The sequence below is a fragment of the Macaca nemestrina genome, chromosome 17, assembly GCF_043159975.1.
Source record: "Macaca nemestrina isolate mMacNem1 chromosome 17, mMacNem.hap1, whole genome shotgun sequence".
Classification (NCBI taxonomy): domain Eukaryota; kingdom Metazoa; phylum Chordata; class Mammalia; order Primates; family Cercopithecidae; genus Macaca; species Macaca nemestrina.
Genome location: NC_092141.1, coordinates 63,485,220 through 63,508,785, shown reverse-complemented (window position 1 = coordinate 63,508,785; position 23,566 = coordinate 63,485,220). Strand labels below are relative to the sequence as shown.

The following is a 23,566-nucleotide window of genomic DNA, read 5'->3' as shown; positions in this document are numbered from 1 at the left end:
CAGACATTGGGATAGGGCGTTATTTCCTTACTCATTTTCCCTTTTATTATTGTTTTTGTTGTTTTTTCAGACAGCCTCACTCTGTTGCTGGCTGGAGTGCAGTGGCACAATCTCGGTTCACTGCAACCTCCACCTCCTGGGCTCAAGTGATTCTCCTGCCTCAGCCTCCCGAGTAGCTGGGACTACAGGTGCACACCACCACACCTGGCTATTTTTTGTGTTTTTAGTAGAGATGAGGTTTCACCACATTGGCCAGGCTGGTCTCGAACTCCTGGCCTCAAATGTTGCTCCCGCCTTGGTCTCCCAAATTTCTGGGATTACAGGTGTGATCCACTGTGCCTGGCCTCCTTTTTGTTATTGTTGATTTTCCCCTCAGCAAAGGGCCAGAGGAAACAGAGAAAAGTAGATTATTGGCATTCATGGAAGTCACAAACTCTGGCCAGAATGGGAAGAAGCTGGCACTCTGGGAGTTGGGAGGGCAGGGAGAACGTTGTAGGATTTGGAGCCTACTTGAAGGGTGCAGGATAACTGGAGCATTTGCAAGAAGTGACCCCTCACACGAACATATTCCCAGACCTGCCCTGAGCAAAAGGAGGTGGAATGGTAATGGTTAGGGATGAAGACAGGCTGGGCCAGGGCACGACTGCCTGGTGGAGGTGCAGGAAGAATGCTTCCCAGGGATGCTGTGTTTTATCTCTCACATGGGAGGCTGGATGTTTGGGGGTGCAGATCACAGATTGTGAGCTGTACTTCCATAAATTCTCCTTTCTGAGCAGAGTAAAGCTCCCAGACTCTTTCCTTATTCTCTAAAAAGCTTTAACATTTCTTCCCAAATTCCCAAATCAGCTTTGGAGTCCAAGACTTCCCCAAACTCTGGCTGAGCAGACATCAGTGTTCAGCTCTAAGTGTGTCAAACTCAGCATCCAGGTTCAAGGTGTCAGCCCTCACTGCCCCCCACCCCTCCACTACCAGTCCCCCTACCCATCAGCCCGGTCTGGGCAAGGAGGCTGCTGCCAGCCTCCAGCCCAAACCCAGAGAAGTTTCCTCTGTCAGGTGATCCTCCCAGCAACCCACCTCTTCCTGAGCCCCTGCTGATGCACGGGAGCACGTGTTGGAGCTTCTCTGTATTTTCTTTTTCTCTCTCTTTCTTCCCTTCCCTTCCCTTCCCTTCCCTTCCCTTCCCTTCCCTTCCCTTCCCTTCCCTTCCCTTCCCTTCCCTTCTTTTTGAGATGGAGTTTCGCTCTCGTTGTTAAGGCTGGAGTGCAATCTTGGCTTACTGCAACCTCTGCCTCCCAGGTTCAAGTGATTCTCCTGCCTCAGCCTCCCGAGTAGCTGGGATTACAAACGTGCGACACCACACCTGAATAATTGTTGCATTTTCAGTAGAGATGAGGTTTCACCATGTTGGCCAGGCTGGTCTCGAACTCCTGACCTCAGGTGATCCACCCACCTCGGCCTTTCAAAGTGCTGGGATTACAGGCATGAGCCACCGCGCCTGGCCACTTCTCTGTATTTTCACCAGCTTCCCTAGGCTTGTCCTCAAGCCCTAGCCTGCCTTCCCTAGCCATGGGCAGGCAGGGCTGGGGATCCCTGATGAATAAAATATCTGGAGAGCCAGGTGTTGTTGGTTAGCACCAGAAAGATGGAGAGGCTGGCTTACAGGACACAGAGCGGTGTCAAAGCATTTGGCTCCCAGGTGTAAGGAGGGTCTGTCTCCTTGGTGTCCTTGTATGTCAAGGCCACAGAGTCCCATCAGGGCCTGACCACTTTCAGCTCCTTACCTCAGAACCCCCTCAGCAGCTCAAAGTAAAGACAGAAGGGCTCCACCTCCCTCTGGAAGAAATTCTAGTCCAGAATGGTTTCCATCTGCACAGTGGAGAAGAAACATCACAGGATGCTTTGCATTTAGAGAGCCACCAACTTCAGAAGTGGTCTGCGGTAAAATTGTGTATTATTATCAGTACACATACTGGTGTGTAGTGACAATACACATTATCACTGTGTATTATCACAGTGATAAGTGAGGAGGCCGCTGCCAGCCTCCAGCCCAAACCCAGAGAAGTTTCCTCTGTCAGGTGGGGCAGGAGATGCTGGGGCAGGAGAATCGCTTGAACCCAGGAGGCAGAGTTGCAGTGAGCTGAGATCATCTATCTATCTATCTATCTATCTATCTATCTATCTATCTATCTATCTACCTACGTACCTACCTACCTACCTATCTTTGAGGCAGAGTCTTCCTCTATCGCCCAGGCTGGAGTGCAGTGGCACGATCTCGGCTCACTGCAGCCTCTGCCTCCCAGATTCAAGCACGTCTCCTGACTCAGCCTCCCAAGTAGCCGGGAGTACAGGCACATACCACCATGCCCAGCTAATTTTTGTATTTTTAGTAGAGATGGGATTTCAGCAGGTTGGGTCTTGAACTCCTGACCTCAAGTGATCTGTCTGCCTCGGCCTCCCAAAGTGCTGGGATTACAGGTGTGAGCCACCGTGCCCAGCCTGCAGTAAAATTTTAAATTTTAATTTTCAGTAAAAATTTAAATTTCAGCCCCTGTCCCTTTCTGCAGTGAGCAGATATCTGCAAACCTACCCCCAAAGGCCAAGGGAATTGAAAGACCAAAGAAAGAGGCTGACAGGCCAGGCGCAGTGGCTCACGCCTGTAATTCCAGCACTTTGGGAGGCTGAGGCGGGCGGATTATCTGAGATCAGGAGTTCGAGACCAGCCTGGCCAACATGGTGAAATATCGTCTCTACTAAAAATGCAAAACTTAGCCGGTCATGGTGTCTCATACCGGTAATCCCAGCTATTCGGGATGCTGGGGCAGGAGAATCGCTTGAACCCAGGAGGCGGAGTTGCAGTGAGCCGAGATCATGCCATTGCACTCCAGCCTGGGGGACAAGAGCAAGACTTCGTCTCAGAAAGAAAAGAAAGAAAGAAAGAAAGAAAGAAAGAAAGAAAGAAAGAAAGAGGCTGACAAATCCAGCTTCTTAGGAAGAAAGAAACACTTAATAGGGACTTACGAACAAAAGTGGTTCACCACACCTGCTGTCCAGAAAATATCTTTTCTATAACAAGCTTTTAGAGTAAAACAGGTGCAGCCAGTCATGGCTCAGACTGTCTTGCAAAAGTCATGACCACTGGGGAGGTTAGATACACATCTGTATGAGGGATTATCTGTGTTACAGGCATTGTTGCCTTATGAGGGGTTGGTGTGGTTTGGCTGTGTCCCCCACCCAAAATCTCATCTTGAATTACAATCCCCATAATCCCCCTGTGTTGGGGGTGGGACCAGGTGGAGGTAATTGGGTGATGGGGGTGGTTACCCCCGTGCTGTTTTCATGATAATGAGTGAGTCTCATGAGATCTGATGGTTTTGTAAGTGTCTGGCATTTCCCCTGCTTGCACTCACTCTGTCCTGCTGCTCTGTGAAGTGTCTGCTTCTCTTTTCCCTTCCACCATAATTGTAAGTTTCCTGAGGCCTCCCCAGCAATGTGGAACTGTGAGTCAATTAAATGTCTTTCCCTTATAAATTACCCAGTCTCAGGTATTTCTTCATAGCAGTGTGAGAATGAACTAATACAGGGGTTATCTATGCTACAGGCATTGTTTAAAGACTTTGCTGCAGGAATCAGGAATCCAATGCCAGTCACCATGGCAGTTTTGCTTCAAGGTGGCAGCACTCTGCCATTCTTTTACTTTTTATGTTTTATTACCTCTTATATTAAATAGAGACGGGGTCTGGCTATGTTGCCCAAGCTGATCTGGAACTCTTGGCCTCAAGCAATCCTCCTGCCTCGGCCTCCCAAAGTTCTAGGATTATAGGTGTGAGCCACCGCACCCAGCCTCTCTTGTTATTCAACAAGCTATTTTATTACAGTTCCCATCCTTGATCCCTCCTCTGCCTGTTAATGCTAGAGTGAAGCAGAGATGGGCAAGGATTAAGAATCTGGAGACCTAAGTTCTGTAGAGAGTTCTGCTAAGAGCCTGCTGTGTGGCCGTAATGTCTTGTATGCTCTCCGGGCCTCAGAGTATCCATCCACAAGTGTGGGGGTGGAGCTGGATGAGCTCAAACTCAATTTTCTCCTGGTTGTCATCCCCCAGGCCTCTCTCCAGCTCCATCTACTGGGAAAGGATCCCCTTCTCCCTGGACATGGCCAGCAGCTGCTGTTGCACCTCCCTCAGCTCTGCAGAGGGTAAAGGAGAGGAGAGGGCATGAGGGACAGGGCATGCTCTCCCTCCCTCTATGGGCAGGGCATTGTAAAGTGGCTCTGGGGGCTGGGTGTGGTGGTTCACACTGTAATCCCAGAACTTTGGGAAGCTAAGGGGAGCGGATCACTTGAGGTCAGGAGTTCGAGACCAACCTGGTCATCATGGGGAAATCCCGTCTCTACTAAAAATACAAAAATTAGCTGGGTATGGTGGTACATGCCTGTAATCCCAGCTACTCGGGAGGCTGAGGCAGGAGAATTGCTTGAGCCCGGGAGGCAGAAGTTGTACTGAGCTGAGATCTCACCATGTACTCCAGCCTAGGCAACAGAGAGAGACTCTGTCTCAAAAAAAAAAAAAAAAAAAAAAAAAAAAAACTTGTTGCTCTGGGTACTGGGGTTAGCTCCCATGTGTGTCCGTGGAGGGGAAGTGGGCTGCAGATTCATTTATTCCTGGAATGGTATGTTCCCTTTTCTTTTGGGAAAAATGAGCTGGGGTAGGGATGGTAGGTGGGCTTGCCCCTCTTGCCTTTTCCTTGGAAGAGGGGACAACAGGGTCTGCACCCTGCCCACTCTGCTTGTAGCTTGGTATCAGGACTGGCTTCATGGGCATGCAACCTGTGCAGTTGTACACGGCCCCATGCTTGGTTTAATGCTCTGCTGCTGCTGTCTTGAATATAATTCTTTGCTCTTGTTGCCCAGGCTGGAGTGCAATGGCAAGGTCTCGACTCACTGCAAACTCCGCCTCCCATGTTCCAGAAATTCTCCTGCCTCAGCCTCCCAAGTAGCTGGGATTACAGGCGTGTGCCACCATGCCTGGCTAATTTTATATTTTTAATAGAAACGGGGTTTCACCATGTTGGCCAGATTGGTCTTGAACCCCTGACCTCAGGTGATCCGCCCCCACCTTGGCCTCCCAAAGTGCTGGGATTACAGGCGTGAGCCACCACGTCCTGTCAAATATAATTCTTAATAACTTTTGTAGCAAGGAGTCCTGCATTTTCATTTTGCACTGGAACCCTTAACTTTTGTGGTAGGTCTTGCTTGGTACCATCGGGCCTAACCTAGTAGGCCTGGCACATCAGGGATGGCCCTCACCCTCATTCCTGATCCTCACCACACAGAGCCCCCAGCAGGTACAGAATGTTCTCTAACATGGAGCTGAGGTTGCTGGAAGTCTCCTGCAGTCCCGCAGTCATTCGAATACCTCGTTCCTACCCCTAGTCCTCCCTCCCAGAACTGGCTCCTGTAGATCCAGAACTCGATCAGCCTGGCAGAGAGATGGGAAGTGATGATCCCCCTGAAATTAGAGAGACAGGGAGCTTCCTGAAGGGAGGGGGACGCAGGTCTTTATGCTCAGAATGGCCATTCCATCAGGACCAGGGCCCAGTCTCTCTTTCGGCCGGATCCCAGGAGGAGGCCGATCACGCCCCATCCAGCCCATCTCTGGCCCTATCAACTTGTATCCCCCGTCCTCAGCCATTTTAAGCCCAGTTTATCACCCTCCACCATCCACCCTCCTACCCGCTAGCCGGGCTTGGGCTTCCGGCGCAAGTCTGGTTCTTAGCACTTGAGCCCTGTCACTCCGCCCCAGCCCCGCCTCCACCCTAGCCCGTCCTCCGCCCCGCCCTCACCGCACCAGCCACGCCTCCGCACTAGCCCCGCCCTCACTGCGCAAACCCCGTATCGGCCCTGGCCCCGCCCACACCGCTCCAGCCCCGCCTCCGCACCAGCCCCGCCCTCGCCACCTCAGCCCCGCCTTCACTCCGCCAGCCCCGCCTCTGCCCCAGCCCCGCCCTCACCGCCCCAACCCCGCCTCCGAACCAGCCTCGCCTTCGCACCAGCCACCTCCTCAAAACCCCAGCCCCGCCCTCACCACCCCAACCCCACCCCTACCTCAGTCCCGCCCTCATGCGTAAGCCTACCACACCAGCCCCGCCTCCCCAGCCACGCCCACACCGCCCCCGCCCCACCTCCACCCCAGCGGGTCATTCTCTCTGAAGGCGATCTGCCTCCCGGGTCAGGCACTTCCGCATCGCAGCTCGTCCTTCACTTCCACCTGCAGCGCCTGCAACCTCCTGTGCTCCTGTGGGGCCATCTCGGGCCCGGACGGAGCTGTGGATTCAGGACAGTGGTGACTGGGACCCTACCCCTCTCCAGCCTGTTCGACCTCACTTTACTCAGCAAGTCCCTCACTCCCAGGCACAGATGTTTCTTTCTGGGGCGTGGTGCCCTGCTCCCCCGTGCAGACTCTCCTCGCCAGGAAAAGATGGTCAGAGCAGGGTCTTGTGGTGAGGGGGCGTCGGGGCTCAACGCCTCACAACGTTTTCCGATGGGCATTGAGGATCCTGTTTAGGGGAAAGGGACACACCCTGTCACCATAGATGACTGTCAGATGGAGAGCGAAATCATGAGGACGGAAAGCCCAAACGGAAGAGGTGTCCTGCCCCACGGTGCAGCCCTGGGTGGGCCTAGCCTCAATCTACCTAGAACAGCATGGTGGAGGCTTGCGGGGAGGATGCACCGAAAAGGCCCAAGAAACCCGCGGCCGCCATCGCAGTCAGCACTACGTCCCGCCAGTGTCCAGGGGACCCCTCTGCACCCCACCCGCCATCACCCCCAAAGTCTTTCCTTTGAGAAGGGGCTCTGGGCTTGAGCTGCTGACTTGACAGGTTTCTTTCCTTTGCTTAGGAAAGGGGTCTCTGTGTCCCTCTTACCTTTTAAGCCTTTGTCCACCCTTGGGGTGGGGATGGGGAGAAGAGCCCTCTGCTTCTCTGACCTTCTGAGGGCATTTTCAGCTTCTTGTTCTTGGATGGGGGATGTCTGTGAAGGTCAGAAATGGGGCACTGTGGCCGGGTGTGGTGGCTCACGCCTGTAATCCCAATACTTTGGGAGGCTGAGGCAGGCGGATCACATGAGGCGGAGTTTGAGACCAGCCTGGCCAACATGCTGAAACCGTCTCTCCCTATCTCTCCATTATTTCGTTACCCTGGAAGCGGAGTACATGTGTGTCCCAGAGGGACAGGGCCCTGTGGATTCTAGGCCTGGTTCTTTCCTTCCCTCGCTGTGTGACCTGGGATAACTTGCTGCCCCTCTTTGGGCCCTTTTGTAAAATGGAGATCCCTGCCAGCTTGAGCAGTCCGTGCAGTTCTGGGTGGGTCCTGCTCCTCTGCGTCAGCCCCTAGCATCTGGCCTGGAATCCTCAACCTGCCTCCTCACCCCGCTCTGCAAGCTCACCTCTTCCTCAGGTTTTCCAGATCATTCACGATGATGACTGAGGTTTTGGATGTTTGGTTTGGAGTTCTGACATTTGCCCTCGACAGTGACAGAGGCATTCACCAGGACACCTGTGACTGCAGTCTTGGTGATCGTCTTTTCTTAGTTCTACAGGACAGACGTGCCCTGTGCTTGTTCCCACACACCCTCTGCCGGAAGCATTGCCTGATAAATTGCCTTGGCCCCAAAAGTGAATGAGAATTGAGGACTGACCTTAGACATTAGTATTAGTGTGGGGGCTTAAGTTTTGTTTGGTGTTCTAAAAGAGGAAGATGGCAATTGTCGTAAGTGTAGAAACATATATATATATATATATATATATTTTAAATTAATTAATTTATTTTTTTTGGGACGGAGTCTCACTCTGTCCCCTAGGCTGGAGTGCAACAGCGTGATCTCTGCTCACTGCAACCTCTGCCTCCCGGGTTCAAGTGAACCTCTGCTTCAGCCTCCTGAGTAGCTGGGGTTACAGGCGCCTGCCACCATATCCAGCTAATTTTTGTATTTTTGGTAGAAATAGGGTTTCGCCAGGTTGGCCAGGCTGGTCTAGAACTCCTGACCTCAGGTGATCCACCCGCCTCGGCCTCCCAAAGTGCTGAGATTACAGGCATGAGCCACCGGGCCTGGCCAAAATGTATATTATGATTGGGGAAGATCAACTGGATTCCAGGGGCCCGAGGCAGGCATGTATGTGTGCACGCATGTGCGTGTGTGGTGGTAGCGGGACATAAAAGCTGTGTTGGCGCCAGTGCACTCCAGCCTGGGAGAAAGAGTAAGACCCTGTCTCTAAATTTAAAGAAAAAGAAAGAAAGAAAGAAAAAAAAAAGATTGGGCTTTTAGGCTGGTTTGTTTTTCATGGCCCCAGGGGCAGATCTTCAACCAGTGGGAAGAAGGAACAAGGAAGTAGTTGAGGTTGAAGTAGCATTTTCCAATAGTCATTCTGCCTTATTTACTTCAGTCCTGATAAGATGGAAATTCTTTCTCAAGTGCATCACCCGCTCCCTGCTTCTGAGAATGGACACTTCAAAATTTGACCTTTTCTGCAGGTAACTCAAAGTCAATGTGACTGATCTCGTGCATTTTGCCAATGCCCATAGGCCCCTTTGAGGCAGGGGGAGTCAGTTTTCCACACAGGGCCGTTTAAGAGACACTGAAATGCCCTACTACAATGCCTTTTGAGTTCTTAGACTTTTAATCATGTCCCTCCCTGCCGTTAGGCTGTACTTTCTCACTGCTGTTATTCTGCCCCTCTGTAATATAATTTTTGCTACCTCAAAAATACTGTTTCTAACTTGTTATAAGCAGGAAGCCACAGTTCTGAAATTAGTACTCTCATAAACTAAGAATAAATGAGTTCTGAGCGAGGGTTCCTGTGAGCAAAGTGCATGACCCTTTGTCGGTGTTTGATTGAGATGTCCCCTTATGGGTTCACATGGCCCCTGTGCACAGCCCTGTCTTCCTGGATTGTCATCACTGATACACTAGCCTGTCAGGTCCCCAGGGTCAGGCACAACTTCCTGATCTTTGTAGCTGCAGCGTCTGCCATGCGGTAGGAACTCAACAGATGGTGTTTGTTTGTTTGTTTTGAGACAGAGTCTCGTTCTGTCACCCAGGCTGGAATGTAGTGGCGTCGTCTTGGCTCACTGCAACCTCTGCCTCCTGGGTTCAAGCGATCCTCCTGCCTCAGCCTCTTGAGTGGGTAGGATTACAGGCCCGTGCCACCACACCCAGCTAATGTTTGTATTTTTAGTAGAGATGGGGTTTCACCATCTTGGCCAGGTTGGTCTCGAACTCCTGAGCTCAGGGCCCACCTTGGTCTCCCAAAGTGCTGGGATTACAGGCTCTAGCCACTGCACCCGACCAACAGATGCTTATCAAATGAAGGGGTGGGCTTGTGGTGGCATCCATTTGGCAGCTTGGGGGCCTTGTTCTACTTTCCCTTTGCCTTCCTGGTTTGGGGTGACTGTTCCTTGGAGATAAGAGAGGTTGATGATGGCAGATTCTCAGAGAGCTAAGGCGAAACTATTTCTAGCAGTTTGAACTCCCTTTAGTCCAATGGGGGAGGCAGTCCCTCCCTTTGGAATAAGCTCCCCGGGATGCCTCTGGCTTCGATGCCGCTCATTCTGGAGGAGACCTCAGTCTTAGGGTTGCACTCTCAAAACCTCTGTTTGTGAACCCAATTCAGGAAGGGGTGGGGCTTCACTCCCCCTCAGCTGGGGGCTCCCTCAGGGTACCCTTGGCTTTCTCTCCCTCTCCAGGCCTCCGCTCCGTAGGGCAGGAAGAAGCTGGTGGCAGAAGGGCTGTGTGGGCCTGTAATCGTCCATGGGGTTCACGTTGTGTGCTGCCTAGACAGAGCCGATTTATCAAGATGGGAATTGCAATAGAGAAAGAGTAATTCATGCAGAGCTGGCTGTGTGGAAGACCAGAGCTTTATTATTACTCAAATTAGTCTCTCTGAGCATGTGGGGATCAGAGTTTTTAAGGACAACTTGGTGGGTGGGGGGAAGTCAGTGAGCCAGGAGTGCTGATTGGTCAGGGATGAAATCATAGGGAGTCGAAGCTGTCCTCTTGCGCTCAGTCAGTTCCTGAGTGGGGGCCCCAAGATCAGATGAGCCAGTTAATCGATCTGGGTGGGGCCAGCTGATCCATCAAGTGCAGGGTCTGCAAAATATCTCAAGCACTGATCTTAGGAGCAGTTTAGGGAGCCTCCAGTGGCATGGATCCTAAACTACAATTTCTAATCTTGTGGCTAATGTTAGTTCTACAAAGGCAATCTATTCCCCAGGCAAGAATGAGGTCTGCTGTGGGAAAGGGCTGTTACTATCTTGGTTTAACTATAAACTAAGTTTTTCCCAAAGTTAGTTCAGCCTGTGCCTAATGAGCATAGGAATGAGCGGGGACAGCTTGGAGGTTAAAAGCAAGATGGAGTCAGTTAAGTTAAATCTCTTTCACTGTCTCAGTCATCATTTTGCAAAGGCAGTTTTAGGCCTCTCCCTCTCCTCCCATCACAGCCCACTGGCTCCCTGATGCTGCATGTGGTGACAAGCTGGGACCTGGGTCCAGGCCCCAGTGATTCTTGCCTCAGGCCTGGGCCGGCAGTAGGCTGGGCTGTCTTGGTTCCTGAGCCAGACTCCAGCATTTCCTGGTGGGAGAGTTTGGGACTGACATAGTGTGTCTCCCAGAAGAGTGTGCCTTTTCTCTCCCTCTGTCCCAGGCAGAAGGGCAGAAGCGGGTAACGTCACTGAGGCTGTCCAGCTGCCTCACCAGGCTTCTGTGGTTTCTCAGAACCCAGGGTCTTATGATCCCTGGTCCATGGCAGAGGTGAGGATGGGAGTGAAGCCAGTTACGCCACCCCCTCCTGCCTGCCCAGTGGACAAGCACAAGCCCGGGGTCAGGACGCTGAGGGAGCAGCCCGGGATTCTGGGGCAGTCGTTCCGGGCAGGAGCCTCTCTGAGTGTGTCGGCACAGCCCTGGCCAGTCTAGCAGATGGACTCCGGTGGCAGGGGCTGGGGAGCAGAAGGGGAGAGGGGAAGCTGGCCTCCAGCCCAGCAGGAGCACCCCCACCAAAGGGGTGGTGGAGGGCTGAAGACAAGCTCAGCACCCGTTCTCGTCACCAACAGACCACAGGTGCCCAGGAAAACGAGCAATCAGAGACCAGAGCATTGATAAAAGTGACTTTATTGAGTTGTCCAGGGATGTTCTGGGGTCTCCTCACTTCCCCCGCCCAGCTCTCCAGTCACCTGTCCCCAGCTCAGTCATAGAGACCACCTTTCCCCCACGAGAAGGAGCTCAGGAAACTCATCAGTGTATAAAGGAGAAGACGGAGAGAGATTGGGACTCTCTGGATAGGGACCCTGAGCCGGAGGAGGGGATCCCCAATAGAGGGCACAGGAACAGGAGGAGCCTGGGGACAAGAGAAGCAAGAAGCCAGGGGAGGTTCTCAGTGGACGCTCTCAGTAGAGGCAGAGGGAGAAGAGAGGAGGAGCCCACAGTGTCTTTTTTTTTTTGAGACGGAGTCTCGCTCTGTCGCACAGGCTGGAGTGCAGTGGCGCGATCTTGGCTCACTGCAAGCTCCGCCTCCTGGGTTCACGCCATTCTCCTGCCTCAGTCTCCCAAGTAGCTTGGACTACAGGCACCCGCCACCACGCCTGGCCAATTTTTTGTATTTTTAGTAGAGACAGGGTTTCACCATGTTAGCTGGGATGGTCTCGATCTTCTGACCTTGTGATCTGCCTGCCTTGGCCTCCCAAAGTGCTGGGATTACAGGTGTGAACCACCACACCCGGCCCACAGTGTCATTTTAAATCTGGCCACAGCCTGGCTTTTGACCTCCCCTCCAGTTTGGTCCCACCCACCCTTCCCTTGCCCCTCTTTGCACCCTCTCTTCCAGCCCCAGGGTGAGTCTTGCTGCTGCCCAGACATTCTGAGTTATTTCACATCTTCCTTACCTTGTTCACACCTTTCATCTAGGGACCCTCTCTCCTCTCTCTTTTCTGTCCAAAACTCTCCCAATTTTTTTTTTTTTTTTTTTTTTTTTTTTTTTTTTTTAGAGAAGGTCTTGATCTGTGGCCCAGGCTGGAGTGCAGTGGCATGATCTTGGCTCACTGCAGCCTCCACCTCCTGGGATCAAGTGATTCTCCTGCCTCAGCCTCATGAGTAGCTGGGGTTACAGATGCCTGCCACCACGCCCGGCTAATTTTTTGTATTTTTAGTAGAGACGGGTTCCTTGGAGGTGAGAGAGGTTGATGATGTCAGATTCTTAGAGAGCTAAGGCAAAATCATTTCTAGCAGTTTGAACTCCCTTTAGTCCAATGGGGGAGGCAGTCCCTCTCTTTGGAATAAGCTCCCTGGGATGCCTCTGGCTTTGATGCCCCTCACTCTGTAGGAGACCTCAGTTTTAGGATTGCGCTTTTGAAGCCTCTGTTTGTGAGTCCAGTTCAGGAAGGGGTGGGGCTTCACTCCCCCTCAGCTGGGGGCTCCCTCAGGGTACCCTTGGCTTTCTCTCCCTCTCTAGGCCTCTGCTCTGTAGGGCAGGAAGAAGCTGGTGGCAGAAGGGCTGTGTAGGTCTGTAATGATCCGAGGGGTTCATGTTGCATGCTGCCTTGGGTGATCCACCCACCTGAGTCAGTTCAGGCCGGGCATGGTGTCTCACGCCTGTAATCCCAGCACTTTGGGAGGCCAAGGCGGGCAGATCACGAGGTCAAGAGATCGAGACCATCCTGGCCAACATGGTGAAACCTCAATTCTACTAAAAAATACAAAAATTAGCTCGGTGTGGTGGCGCACGCCTGTAGTCCCAGCTACTGGGGAGGCTGAGGCGGAGAATCACTTGAACCGGGGAGGCAGAGGTTGCAGTGAGCCGAGATCCTACCACTGCACTCCAGTCTGGCGACACAGCAAGACTCCATCTCAAAGAAAAAAAGAAAGAGAAAAAAAGAATCAGTTCAAACATCCTACAGCGAAGCCTTTGAAATTGCCCGGGGCCAGGTGCAGGCTCCCTCCTCAACCTGCCCCCCACAGCCCCTCCTCTCTTGCTCCCACCCCACCTGCTGTCATTCTCTGTTGTGGGTTTTCTGAGTCTAGCACAATCCAGGCACAGAGTAGGCACCAAAAAACTCCAGGCACCAAAGATGGTGTTGGTTAAGATGACACAGAGAGAGAGAGAGAGAGCCAGCGCAGGTATTTAGGGGGAATAAAGGAGGGAGGGGTGGGATGGGCTTGGGGGCAGGGGTGAAGCTGCACAGGAGGCAGAGGGGGTCAGAGGACAGGGCATAGGGGTAGGAGCGTGGGGTGTGGCTGGAGGAGCATCCTGGGTCATCAGACCACTGTGCTGAGGATGGAGGAATCCTCAGAACGCACGGGCAGCACTGGGGCCCGCTTGAGGGAGCGCCGGGTCTCATCTCGGTTCTGCCACACGTAACGCACCAGATAAGCCACCACAAGTGTCAGCCAGCCCCCCATGGTGACCAGCAGGGCCACATCGGTGCTCCTCCGGGCCCCGCCCCGCCCTGCCCCACACAGCTCTTCCTCCCCTGCCAGCAGCAGGAACTCCTGCCCCACGAGGTCCGGTCGGGCTCCTGGGCCACACACGATGCCTGTCCCAGTGCCTGGCGCCAGCCTCACCTGCTGGAGCACTTCCTGGAGGGCGCAGTCGCAGTGCCATGGGTTGGCGGATAGGTTCACTTGGATCTGTAGTCCCACAAAGGCCTCCACGGGCACCGAGGCCAGCTGGTTGGCAGAGAGGTCGAGGTGGCGCAGCGTGCCCTCCAGGCCCTGGAAAGCCGCCCCTGAGAGGTGGGCAAGGGCATTATGGGACAGATCCAGCTCCTCCAGGACAGGCAGGTTCTGGAAGGCACCAGCAGGCACAGATGCCAGCTGGTTGGCATCGAGGTAGAGCTTGCGGGTGTTGTTGGGGATGCCAGAGGGCACAGTCCTCAGACCTGCCTGGCTGCAGCGGAATGTCTGTTCACCTGCTTCCTTTGCCACATAGCAGCCCCGGGGAGGCACCAGGGGGCTGGGCACAGTACCCCCTGTGCCTATCATCAGCAGGAGGGACAGGAGGTGACCTGCTGTTGGGAGCATGGCCATAAATTGGCATAGTCCTGGAGTGGAGTAGGATCTGGGGAAGAAGAGGCCACATAAAAGAAGAGTGAGTCAAGAGAATCGCATGCCCCACCGCCAGCTTTCTCCTCCTGAGGTCCCTCTGGGGAGTGTCTTTGGGCCGGGGCCTCTTCTCTGGGGGCTTCTCTCAAGCCTGGGTGACTTTTTCACTTCCTTCTTGGGGTCTCTCTTGATTTAAGGCTCCTCAATAGGGCCTTTTGGGTAAAGGGTCTTTTGCGCTTGAAACTCTTTTAGGTTCTGTTGATTCTAGAAGGTTAATCTATGAGGCCTTGTTGGCCATTCTGGGTCTTCGGGTTTCTAAGTTTCTGCCTCTGTCCATGTATTGATTCCTGTCATCGGAATAAAGTCTTCTTCCCCTACCTACCTGGGAGGCTGCCAAGTGGGCTAGGTAGGCACCAGAAGGTCTAGTTGGCACTCGTGTGATGGAGACAAGGGGGACAGATGAGCGATAGGGTGTCAGGGCATCCAGCTAGGCCAGGTGACGAGGTAAAATGGACCTCTGACCCCACCTTCTATGCCATTCTACCCCTTTTCTGGGAGCATCCACCCCTCTGCCTGCCCCAGCTCTGTCCTCTCTGCTCTGCACTTTCTCCCTCCTCCTCCCCATCCTCCTCCATTCTTCTCACCCCTGTTGGTGGCAGAGCCTTCTCGAGTGCAGGTGCCCTCTCCCTGGATGGAGGCTCCCTGCTGCTGGGCTCTGGAGACCCGCTTCCTCCTCCAGAAGCCCTGTTTGCTCGCAGCTGCTGAAAGTTGGGGGCTGGGACCCAAGAGTGTTGGGTTTCCTGGCATGTGACTCCGGGCCCAGGTGTCGGATACCTGAGCCATGGTGTGGCCAGGCAGTGCCAAGAGAGGGCAGATCCTGGACCCTGATGAACTCTGTCGTGGGGAGACCAGGCCCCAGTTCCATTCCCTGCACCAGGCTCCCCTCCCAAGGTCTTGATGCTGCCATCTTCCATCACTCCTCAAGGCTGAAACTCTGCTTCCCAGAACCCTTCTTCCTTACCCAGAACCTGGCTGGGCAGAAGGATCCCTTCGTGGCAGGCCTGGCAGGCAGAACTGGGTGGGCCCCATCTCACATCCACTGTCTCCAGCAACCAGTATCCCTCCAACTCCATTCCTCCCCCTATCCCCTTCTGCCCTTCTTCCACGCTCAGTGGCCCCTTCTTCCATGGTGAGCAAACTTCCCCTAGCCTTTCCTTGGAAAACATGTCTGTCTGGGGTTCCTCATCTCCTGGCTCCTCACTGTGCCCAGCCCTCTTGCCTGCCAGGAGTGCTGTAGTTCAACTTTAGTTTGTTCTCTGTGTGGTGGATTGATTGCCTCTCTAGGAGTTGGAAGTTCTTTAAGGCACCTGAAGACTGATGTGGTTGTCTCTGAGTTTTCCTGCTGATTTTATGATCTGGATGAGAACTGACTCAGGTTCTCTCAGTTTGCTGGAGCCCCGGACTCTCAGGTTGGCACTTTGAATTCTCCCTCAGGCCTGGGCACCAAAGAAGGCTTGGATGACTTGTTCCTCTAGGGCGTCCCTACCCCAGGCATCATTTGCAGGCCATGCCACTCCTCGATACCACCCTCTCCTGATGTTCACTGGGTAGTGGGAAAGAAGGATTTCAAGGCAGAAGATGAGATTCATGTGTGACCGTAGGGTTGGGAGGACCCGCCAGGGTTGAATCGATGTGAAGGTACTTTGTGAAGTGCTGTGCAAAGGCTAGTTGTTAGGATTACTGACTTCCAGAATGCATCATGGTCTTCCTCCATGATTTCATTACCCACGCCAGGCTTTTCCCCTCCACTTCCTCTCGTATGCTGTGCAGGGGCAGGGATGACAAGGGGTCATAGATGTGATCCATGTGGATGACCCATCTCATTTCTTAGCCCATGGTGGCTTATCCCCTGCAACTCCCTTGACCCTCAAGTCCAACCACATGACGCCTCCTGTGGCACCATCCTACCTACAGTATCTCCAGTTCGGTGCTGGGATTCAGAGCCTCAATGATTGATAGAGCTCAAAGGAAGGGACCAGCCAGTTGAACCCTCCTTAGTTTGCAGACAGGTAAACTGAGGCCCAGAATGTGACCCGAGTTACACAATGTCAGTGGCCAAAGACCAGAGCCCAGTTTTCTGACTCCTTGTCCAACCACTTTTCATTGCCTGCTAGCAGCTGTTACCTCTGTGCCACGCTTACCAATACCCTACATCCTTGCATGTTGAGCCTGATGGTACCCACGGTATTGTATTGTATGGAACCTGGAAGCCCTCCTGCCAGGTGAAAGAGGTGGAAAAGAACGGGAGAGTGGGGTGTCACAAAGACTAGGAAGGATATACTTACGCAAAGGAAGATGAGGTCACACGCATTGGAGATCTTTCTGAGAAGGATTTTTCTTGCTGGATTTTGCAAGACTATGGGTGACCAGGACTGGACATGGAATTGTAGAGCTCAGTGCAAAATAAAAATGGGGCGTGTGTGGGGGGGTCCCTTGTTTCAAAAACCTGTTAAGAATTTCTTCCTTTTTTTTTTTTTTTTTTTTTAAGATAGAGTCTCACTCTGTGGCCCAGGCTGGAGTGCAGTGCTGTAACCTCGGTTCACTGCAACCTCTGCCTCCCAGGTTAAAACGATTCTCCTGCTTCAGGCTCCCAAGTAGCTGAGACTATAGGTGCCTGCCACCATACCCAGCTAATTTTTGTATTTTTAGTAGAGACAGGGATTCACCATATTGGCCAGGCTGGTCTCAAACTCCTGACCTCAAGTGATCCACCCACCTTGGCCTCGAAAAGTGCTGGGATTACAGGTGTGAGCCACCATGCCCAGGCGAAAGCTGTTAAGAATTTCAAGGCCTTGCCAGGTGTGGTGGCTCACGCCTGTAATCCTAGCTCTTTGGGAGGCCAAGGTGGGTGGATCACTTGAGGCCAAGAGTTTGAGACCAGCCTGACCAACATGGCGAAACACCATCTCTACTAAAAATACAAAAAATTAACTGGCCTGTGGTGGTGCACACCTGTAATCCCAGCTATTTGGGAGGCTGAGGCATGAGAATCACTTGAACCCAGGAGGCAGAGGTTTCATTGAGCTAAGATTGCGCCTCTTCACTACAGCCTAGGTGACGCATCAAGGCCCTGTCTCAAAAAAAAAAAAAAAGAATTTCAAGGCTGGGTGCAGTGGCTCATGCCTATAATCTTAGCACTTTGGGTGGCCAAGGATCAAGGAGCCTCACGAGTTTGAGACTGGCCTGTGCAACATAGTAAAACCTCGTCTCTACCAAAGCAAACAAACAAACAAATAAAAAATTGTCCAAATACAGTTTCTACAAAAAGAAAAAATAAATCAACGGACCATGGTGGCACATAGGCACATATTTGTATTCCTAGCTACTCGGGAGGCTGAGGTGGGAGGATGGCTTGAGCCTGGGAAGTGGAGGCTGCAGTGAGCTGTGATTGCACCACTGCACTCTAGCCTGGGTGACAGTGTGCGACTCTGTCTCTAAAAAATAAAAATAAAAAAGAATTTCAAGATGACGACAGCAGCACAGTGTAAAACCAAGTTGCAGGGCTCTTCTGAGCACAGGGCATGAGGTCTTGTGGGACCTCGTCGGCTGCATGCCTGTGAGGCTGGCCCTGCAGGTTACCTTTGAACAAGCAGTTTCAGAAGCATGATGGGGACTAGATCAGATGGTAGGATACCAGATGATATCATCTCTGAGGATGTACTCACCACAGACTCATTTCTGTGATATCAACAGGGGCATTTTGCAGACTCACATTTGTCTAAGGAATCAGATAACTTTCTACACTTAGGCAGGAGAAGCAACAAGCAATCCTTTTCTCTGAGGGTTACTTGTCAATAAGGCCAGACACTCTGCTGCTGGCTACTTGGGTGTCCATTTTGGGACTGTCGCTGAATGTGGGACAGAAAGCTGATCAATCCTCCCTTTCCCCCTGTTCCTCTCTCACACTGGGCAGGGGCTTTAACTGAGGCACGAGAATTGAGCCTGGCTGTTGATGGAGGGTTATTTCCTTCTAAGACTAGGGCAGCTTCCGGGAAAACAGTGGGACTAGGGTGTCCAGCACAGCAGCTGTGGGAGAAGCAGGAGCCCAGCCGGAGCTGTGGATGTGGCTAATTAAGGAAGGCTGAGTGCAGACTCAGTGAAGGAGGGAGATCTGAGGCGAGGGAGGAACCACACTTAGGACAGTGCACACTGCAGACTAGGGACTGCAGAGTTGGAGCAGAAATTCTCTGCCATTCATTTATTTGTTTATTCATTCAGTGAGAATTTCCTGTGAGCCTTGTATGCTAGTCGAAGGAAACACAGACAGGGTTCTTAAGGTGCTGGGTCTGTGTCAGGGTTCTCAAAACACCCTGCACATTCAAATCACTTGGGGAGCTTTTACAAATTAGTTATGCTGGGGTTAACATCTGGACCAATTACATTAAAATCTCTGTGCATGGGGTCTAGGCACTGGTTTCTTTCAAAAGCTCCCCAGATATGTCTAACGTGCAGCCTGGGTTGAGAATTGTTGGTCTGGAGGGAGACACAGACATGTCTCCACAATGCTTTGATGTGATGCCTGCATTAATTGATGTTTGTACAAGGAGCTGTGAAGCATAGAGAGAATAAGTATTAATAACATGGCAGAACTATCCCTTCCCTCCTACTACCAGATAACACACATGGCTTTGGGAGTGGCAATGCACTCAGTCCTTGACAATTCAACCTGATTGATCTTCTCAGCCATCAGAAATCCTGTTGCCTACTTCTCCAATCTCCTTTGCAGCTGAGGGCGGCCCAATTCTGGTCAATGGCATCTAAGCAGAAGTTTGCAGAATAGGTTTGTGGGACAGTCTTTGATTTGCTGGTAAGAGAGGATGGGGCTGGGGCTCTGCTCTTCTCCGTACTTTTTTTTGTTTTTGAAATGGAGTCTCTGTCACCCAGGCTGGAGTGCAATAGTGCGATCTCGGTTCACTACAACCTTCACTTCCCGGATTCAAGCAATTCTCCTGCCTCAGCCTCCTGAATAGCTGGGATTACAGGCCTGCACCACCACACCTAGGTAATTTTTGTATTTTTAGAAGAGATGAGGTTTCGCCATGTTGGCCAGGCTGGTCTTGAACTCCTAACCTCCAGTGATCTACCTTCCATGGCCTCCCAAAGTGTGGGATTACAGGCATGAGCCACTGCACTGGCCTTTTTTCTTTTTGACAGAGGGTATCACTGTGTTGCCCAGGCTGGAGTGCAATGGTACAGACACAGCTCACTGCAGCCTTGACCCCCACCAAACTCAATCAATCCTCCTGCCTCAGCCTCCTATGTAGCTGGGACCACAGACATGTGCCACCACAATGAGACAATTTTTGTTTTTGTTTTTGTTTTTGTAGAGATGAGGGTGTCACTTTGTTGCCCAGGCTGGTCTCAAACTCCTAGGGTTCCTGCCTCAGCCCCCACAAAAGTGCTGGTGATTACAGGCATGAGCCACCATGCCCGGCCCCTACTTTGAACATGAAAGGGTCAACTCAGGCCATCTCGTGGCCATGAGACAACAAAGCATAAAGGGAAGGTTGAATATTATTGAGATGTTGGCCTGGAAATCACTGAGCTACTCAACCAACACCAGCAACCGCCACCTCTAGACTCAATACGTGAGAAAGAGAACCCCCTAATTTCAGTGCTTCTCAATTTGGCTGCATACTGGAATACAGGCAGTTTTGAAAACTCCTCATGCTTGGGTACACCCACGGAGATTTTGATTGAGTTAATCTGGCATGTGTCTGGTGATGGAGATCTTTTTTCTTTTTGAGACAGAGTCTCACTCTGTCACCCAGGCTAGACTACAGTGGCACCATCTCGGCTCACTGTAGCCTCTACCTCCTGGGTTCAAGAGATTCTCCTGCCTCAGCCTCCCAAGTAGCTGGGATTACAGGCACACGCCGCTATGCCCAGCTAATTTTTGTATTTTTAGTAGAGATGGGTTTTCTCCATGTTGGCCAGGCTGGTCTCGAACGCCTGACCTCAGGTGATCCACCTGCCTCAGCCTCCCAAAGTCCTGGGATCACAGGCGTGAGCCACCGTGCCTGGCCAGGTGATGGGAATTTTCAAAAGCTCCTCAGGTGATTCTAATGGCAATCTAGGGTAAGAATCATTATTTGGGTTTTCTGTTGCTTTCCGCTGAGAGCATCCTTAACTGGTACACTAGCTTTTCCAGGGTACAATCAAGGAAGACTTCACCAAGGAGTGACATTTGAGCTGAGCTTTAAAGGGTGAGTTACTCAGGTGGTGAAGCAGAGCGTGCAAAAGCAAGGGAGCATGAAAGGGCTTGGCTTCCAGATCACCGCGTGGATGGAGGGGGTGGTGGCAAAGGCCAGGGGTAAAGAAGTAAAAAGGGAGCAGATCCTTGTGGCTTGCATACCATGAATGCATTGGGACTTGATTCTGTGGCTTATTGATTAAAAAGGTGTTATTTAGTTTTTATTATTTTATTTATTTATTTTTTTGAGACGGAGTTTCACTCTTGTTGCCCAGGCTGGAGTGCAATGGCATGATCTCAGCTCACTGAAACCTCTGCCTCCCAGGTTCAAGCGATTCTCCTGCCTCAGTCTGCAGAGTAGCTGGGATTACAGGCACCCGCCACGACGCCTGGCTAATTTTTGTATTTTCAGTAGAGACGGGGTTTCTTCTGACCTCAGGTGATCTGCCTGCCTTGGCCTCCCAAAGTGCTGGGATTACAGGCGTGAGCCACTGCGCCCGGCCTATTTATTTAGTTTTTTTGAGATGGAGTCTCCCTCTGTCACCCAGGCTGGAGTGCAGTGGCTTGATCTTGGCTCACTGCAATCTCTGCCTCCCAGGTTCAAGCGATTCTCCTGCCTCAGCCTCCCGAGTAGCTAGGATTACAGGTGTGCACCACCATGCCCGGCCAATTTTTCTTTTTATTCTTGTTATTTATTTATTTTTTTAGTAGAGACAGGGTTTTACCATGTTGGCCAGGCTGGTCTTGAACTCCTGACCTCAAGTGATCCTTCGACCTCGGCCTCCCAAAGTGTTGGGATTACAGGCGTGAGTCATTGTGCTTGGCCAAGTTTTTATTTTTTTTATTTTTTATTTTTATTTTTTTATTATTTTTTTTTTTCATTAAAGAACAGTCGAAATTTATTGAAAGTTTCTCAGGGATGAAGAGGAGGGGCTTACACAACAGGGATGAAGAGGAGGGGCATCATAACAAAAACGAAATTTTTGAGTATTCTTTCCCCTGCCCCCGACTCCAATGTTCCATTACATACATCCATGGCCCAAAATATCTTTAAATTAAAAAATTGAAAACCTCCACCTTGCTCCTCACCATGCCCCCTTTCCTCCCCACCCTTAGTCCTTGCCCTCTGTGTCCCTTTATCCCTTTATGCAGAAGTAATCTTAGCCTCTTGTGATTTAATTTTTCCTGTCATTTTGAATGTTCGGGTGGAGAAGGGGAGTGGAAGTTACAAGGAAGAAGGGACAAAAGTGTGTTGGGGAAGACTTATCTGATAATATATTCACAGTACTTTAGAAAAACCAAGTTTTTATTTTTATTTTTTTCGAGACAGGGTCCCACTCTGTCTCCCAGCCTGTAGTGCAGTGGTGGCATCACAGCCCACTGTCACCTCAACCTCCCCAGGCTCAGGAGATCCTTCCACCTCAGCCTCCCAAGGGGCTAGAACCAGAGGTGCATGCCGCCATGCCCAGCTAATTTTTTTTTTTTTTTTTTGTATTTTTGTGTAGAGATGAGGTTTGGTCATATTGCACAGGCTGGTTTCAAACTCCTGGGTTCAAGTGATCCGCCCACCTCAGTTTCCCAAAGTGTTGGGATTACAAGCATGAGCCACCGCATCTGGTCAGATTGAAAGGTTTTAAAATTAGATTTGATATTTGGATCACTATGTTGGTTGTGTCGGGATGTATTGGTGGCAGGAAAACAAGTTATGTTTGCAAAGGTCTAGGTGTGAGATGATAAAGACCTGAGGGGACACATGGCATGGAACTGGAAGAGCCATCACTGGGGAGTCCCACGCTCTGTCTTGGCCTGTGCAGTGCCTGGGGAAATTCTTAGGCTAGACCCGAGACCAGCAGATGTTTATGCCACGGGGCAAATCCTTTCTGTTTTCTGGACCCTCACAGTCTCTGAGATCCCGTCTAGCCTGATGCTCCACATGTCTAGAATGGCAGGCAGGGAAGAGGCTGAGGCATGGCAGGGCCCTGGCTCCCAAGTTCAGGGCCCAGGAAAGGGAGCCTCTGAGCCTCCCACCGCAGGCAGTCTGAGTCACAGCTCCTCCCTCTAAGGGTGGTAACTCTATATCCCCAACATGTGACCCTAGGGGAAAGAAGTTCAGCAGGCCTCCATCCCCTTCCCTCCCTGATGTTGGAGACCCCCAGGTCCAGCCTGGATAGGGGGATAACTGAAAGGAAGATAGATAGATAGATACATAGATAAATAGATAGATAGATGATAGAGAAGATAAAGAAGGGCTACCTTCTGTATCAGGTCAGCCAGGGACCCATCGAATGCCAGGCTACTGGGCAGTTTCAGGGGGAGGACAACAAAGGCCTCTGCTATTCTTCTTCCCTGCGGAAAAGAGCAAGGGGTGTACACATATACTTCATGCTGCCATGCTTGGAGGTACTCTCTCATTTACTTAACACATATCTGAGCACGTACTGTGTACCAGGGCCTCTTAGGCACTGGGGATTCAGAGTTGTGTGTGTTTTTTGAGACAGGTCTCGTTCTGTCATCCAGGCTGGACCGCAGTGGCATGATCACAGCTCACTTGTAGCCTCAACCTCCTGGGCTCAAGCCATCTTCCCACCTCACCCTCCCAAGTAGCTGTGACTACAGGCGTGCACCACCACGCCCAGCTAACTTTTGTATTTTTGTGTAGAGCCACCCACGCCTGTCTGAGAACATTAAATGTCCCCCAACGAATGAGGGAAGACTGGTGTGTGCACAAATACAGCCATCTGATCACCTAGGGGTGGGCTTGGACTGAGGCATCTGCCAGGGTCACAGGAGCCTGGAGGATGAAGCTTGGACATTGGAGAAGGCTGCACCGAGAAGGTGACAGGTGAGGTAGGCCTTGAGGGATGTATAGGAGTCCATCAGATGGAAAAGGGTAGGAGGCTGAGACAAGAACAAGGGAGAGCTGTGTGGCTGTGGTCGGGGATATGCAGTTCTGTCAGAGGCGTGTGAACCAGAGCAACTCCATCTTAAATAGAAGCTGGGTAAAATGAGGCTGAACCCTACGGCTAAGGCATTCTAAGTCACAGGATGAGATAGGAGGTCAGCATAAAATACAGGTCATAAAGACCTTGCTGATAAAACAGGTTGCAGTAAAGGAGCTGGCCAAAACCCATCAAAACCAAAACAGCAACCACAGTGACCTCTGGTTGTCCTCACTGCTACACTTTCAGCAGCGCCATGACAGTTTACAAACACCATGGCAACGTCAGGAAG

At 51.6% G+C, this 23,566-nt stretch overlaps 1 protein-coding gene across 5 annotated transcripts in view; it reads right to left on the bottom strand.

Annotated features, from left to right (window-relative positions):
- Positions 1-6,924: 6,924 nt before the first annotated feature.
- Positions 6,925-23,566, bottom strand: part of LOC105472236 (leucine rich repeat containing 3C) — a 24,107-nt gene continuing 7,465 nt past the window's right edge. For 3 of the 5 annotated variants that reach the window (XM_071083085.1, XM_071083086.1, XM_071083084.1), the window contains 2 exons: positions 22,589-22,681; positions 11,857-14,098 (listed from right to left, as the gene is read on the bottom strand). In XM_071083085.1, coding sequence (XP_070939186.1) covers positions 13,297-14,067 — 771 coding nt within the window. In that variant the 5' untranslated portion in view covers positions 14,068-14,098; positions 22,589-22,681 and the 3' untranslated portion in view covers positions 11,857-13,296. Of the gene's footprint in view, positions 7,027-11,856; positions 14,099-22,420; positions 22,682-23,566 lie in introns of those variants that run through there. The other 2 variants (XR_011615827.1, XR_011615826.1) reach the window with 2 other exon arrangements.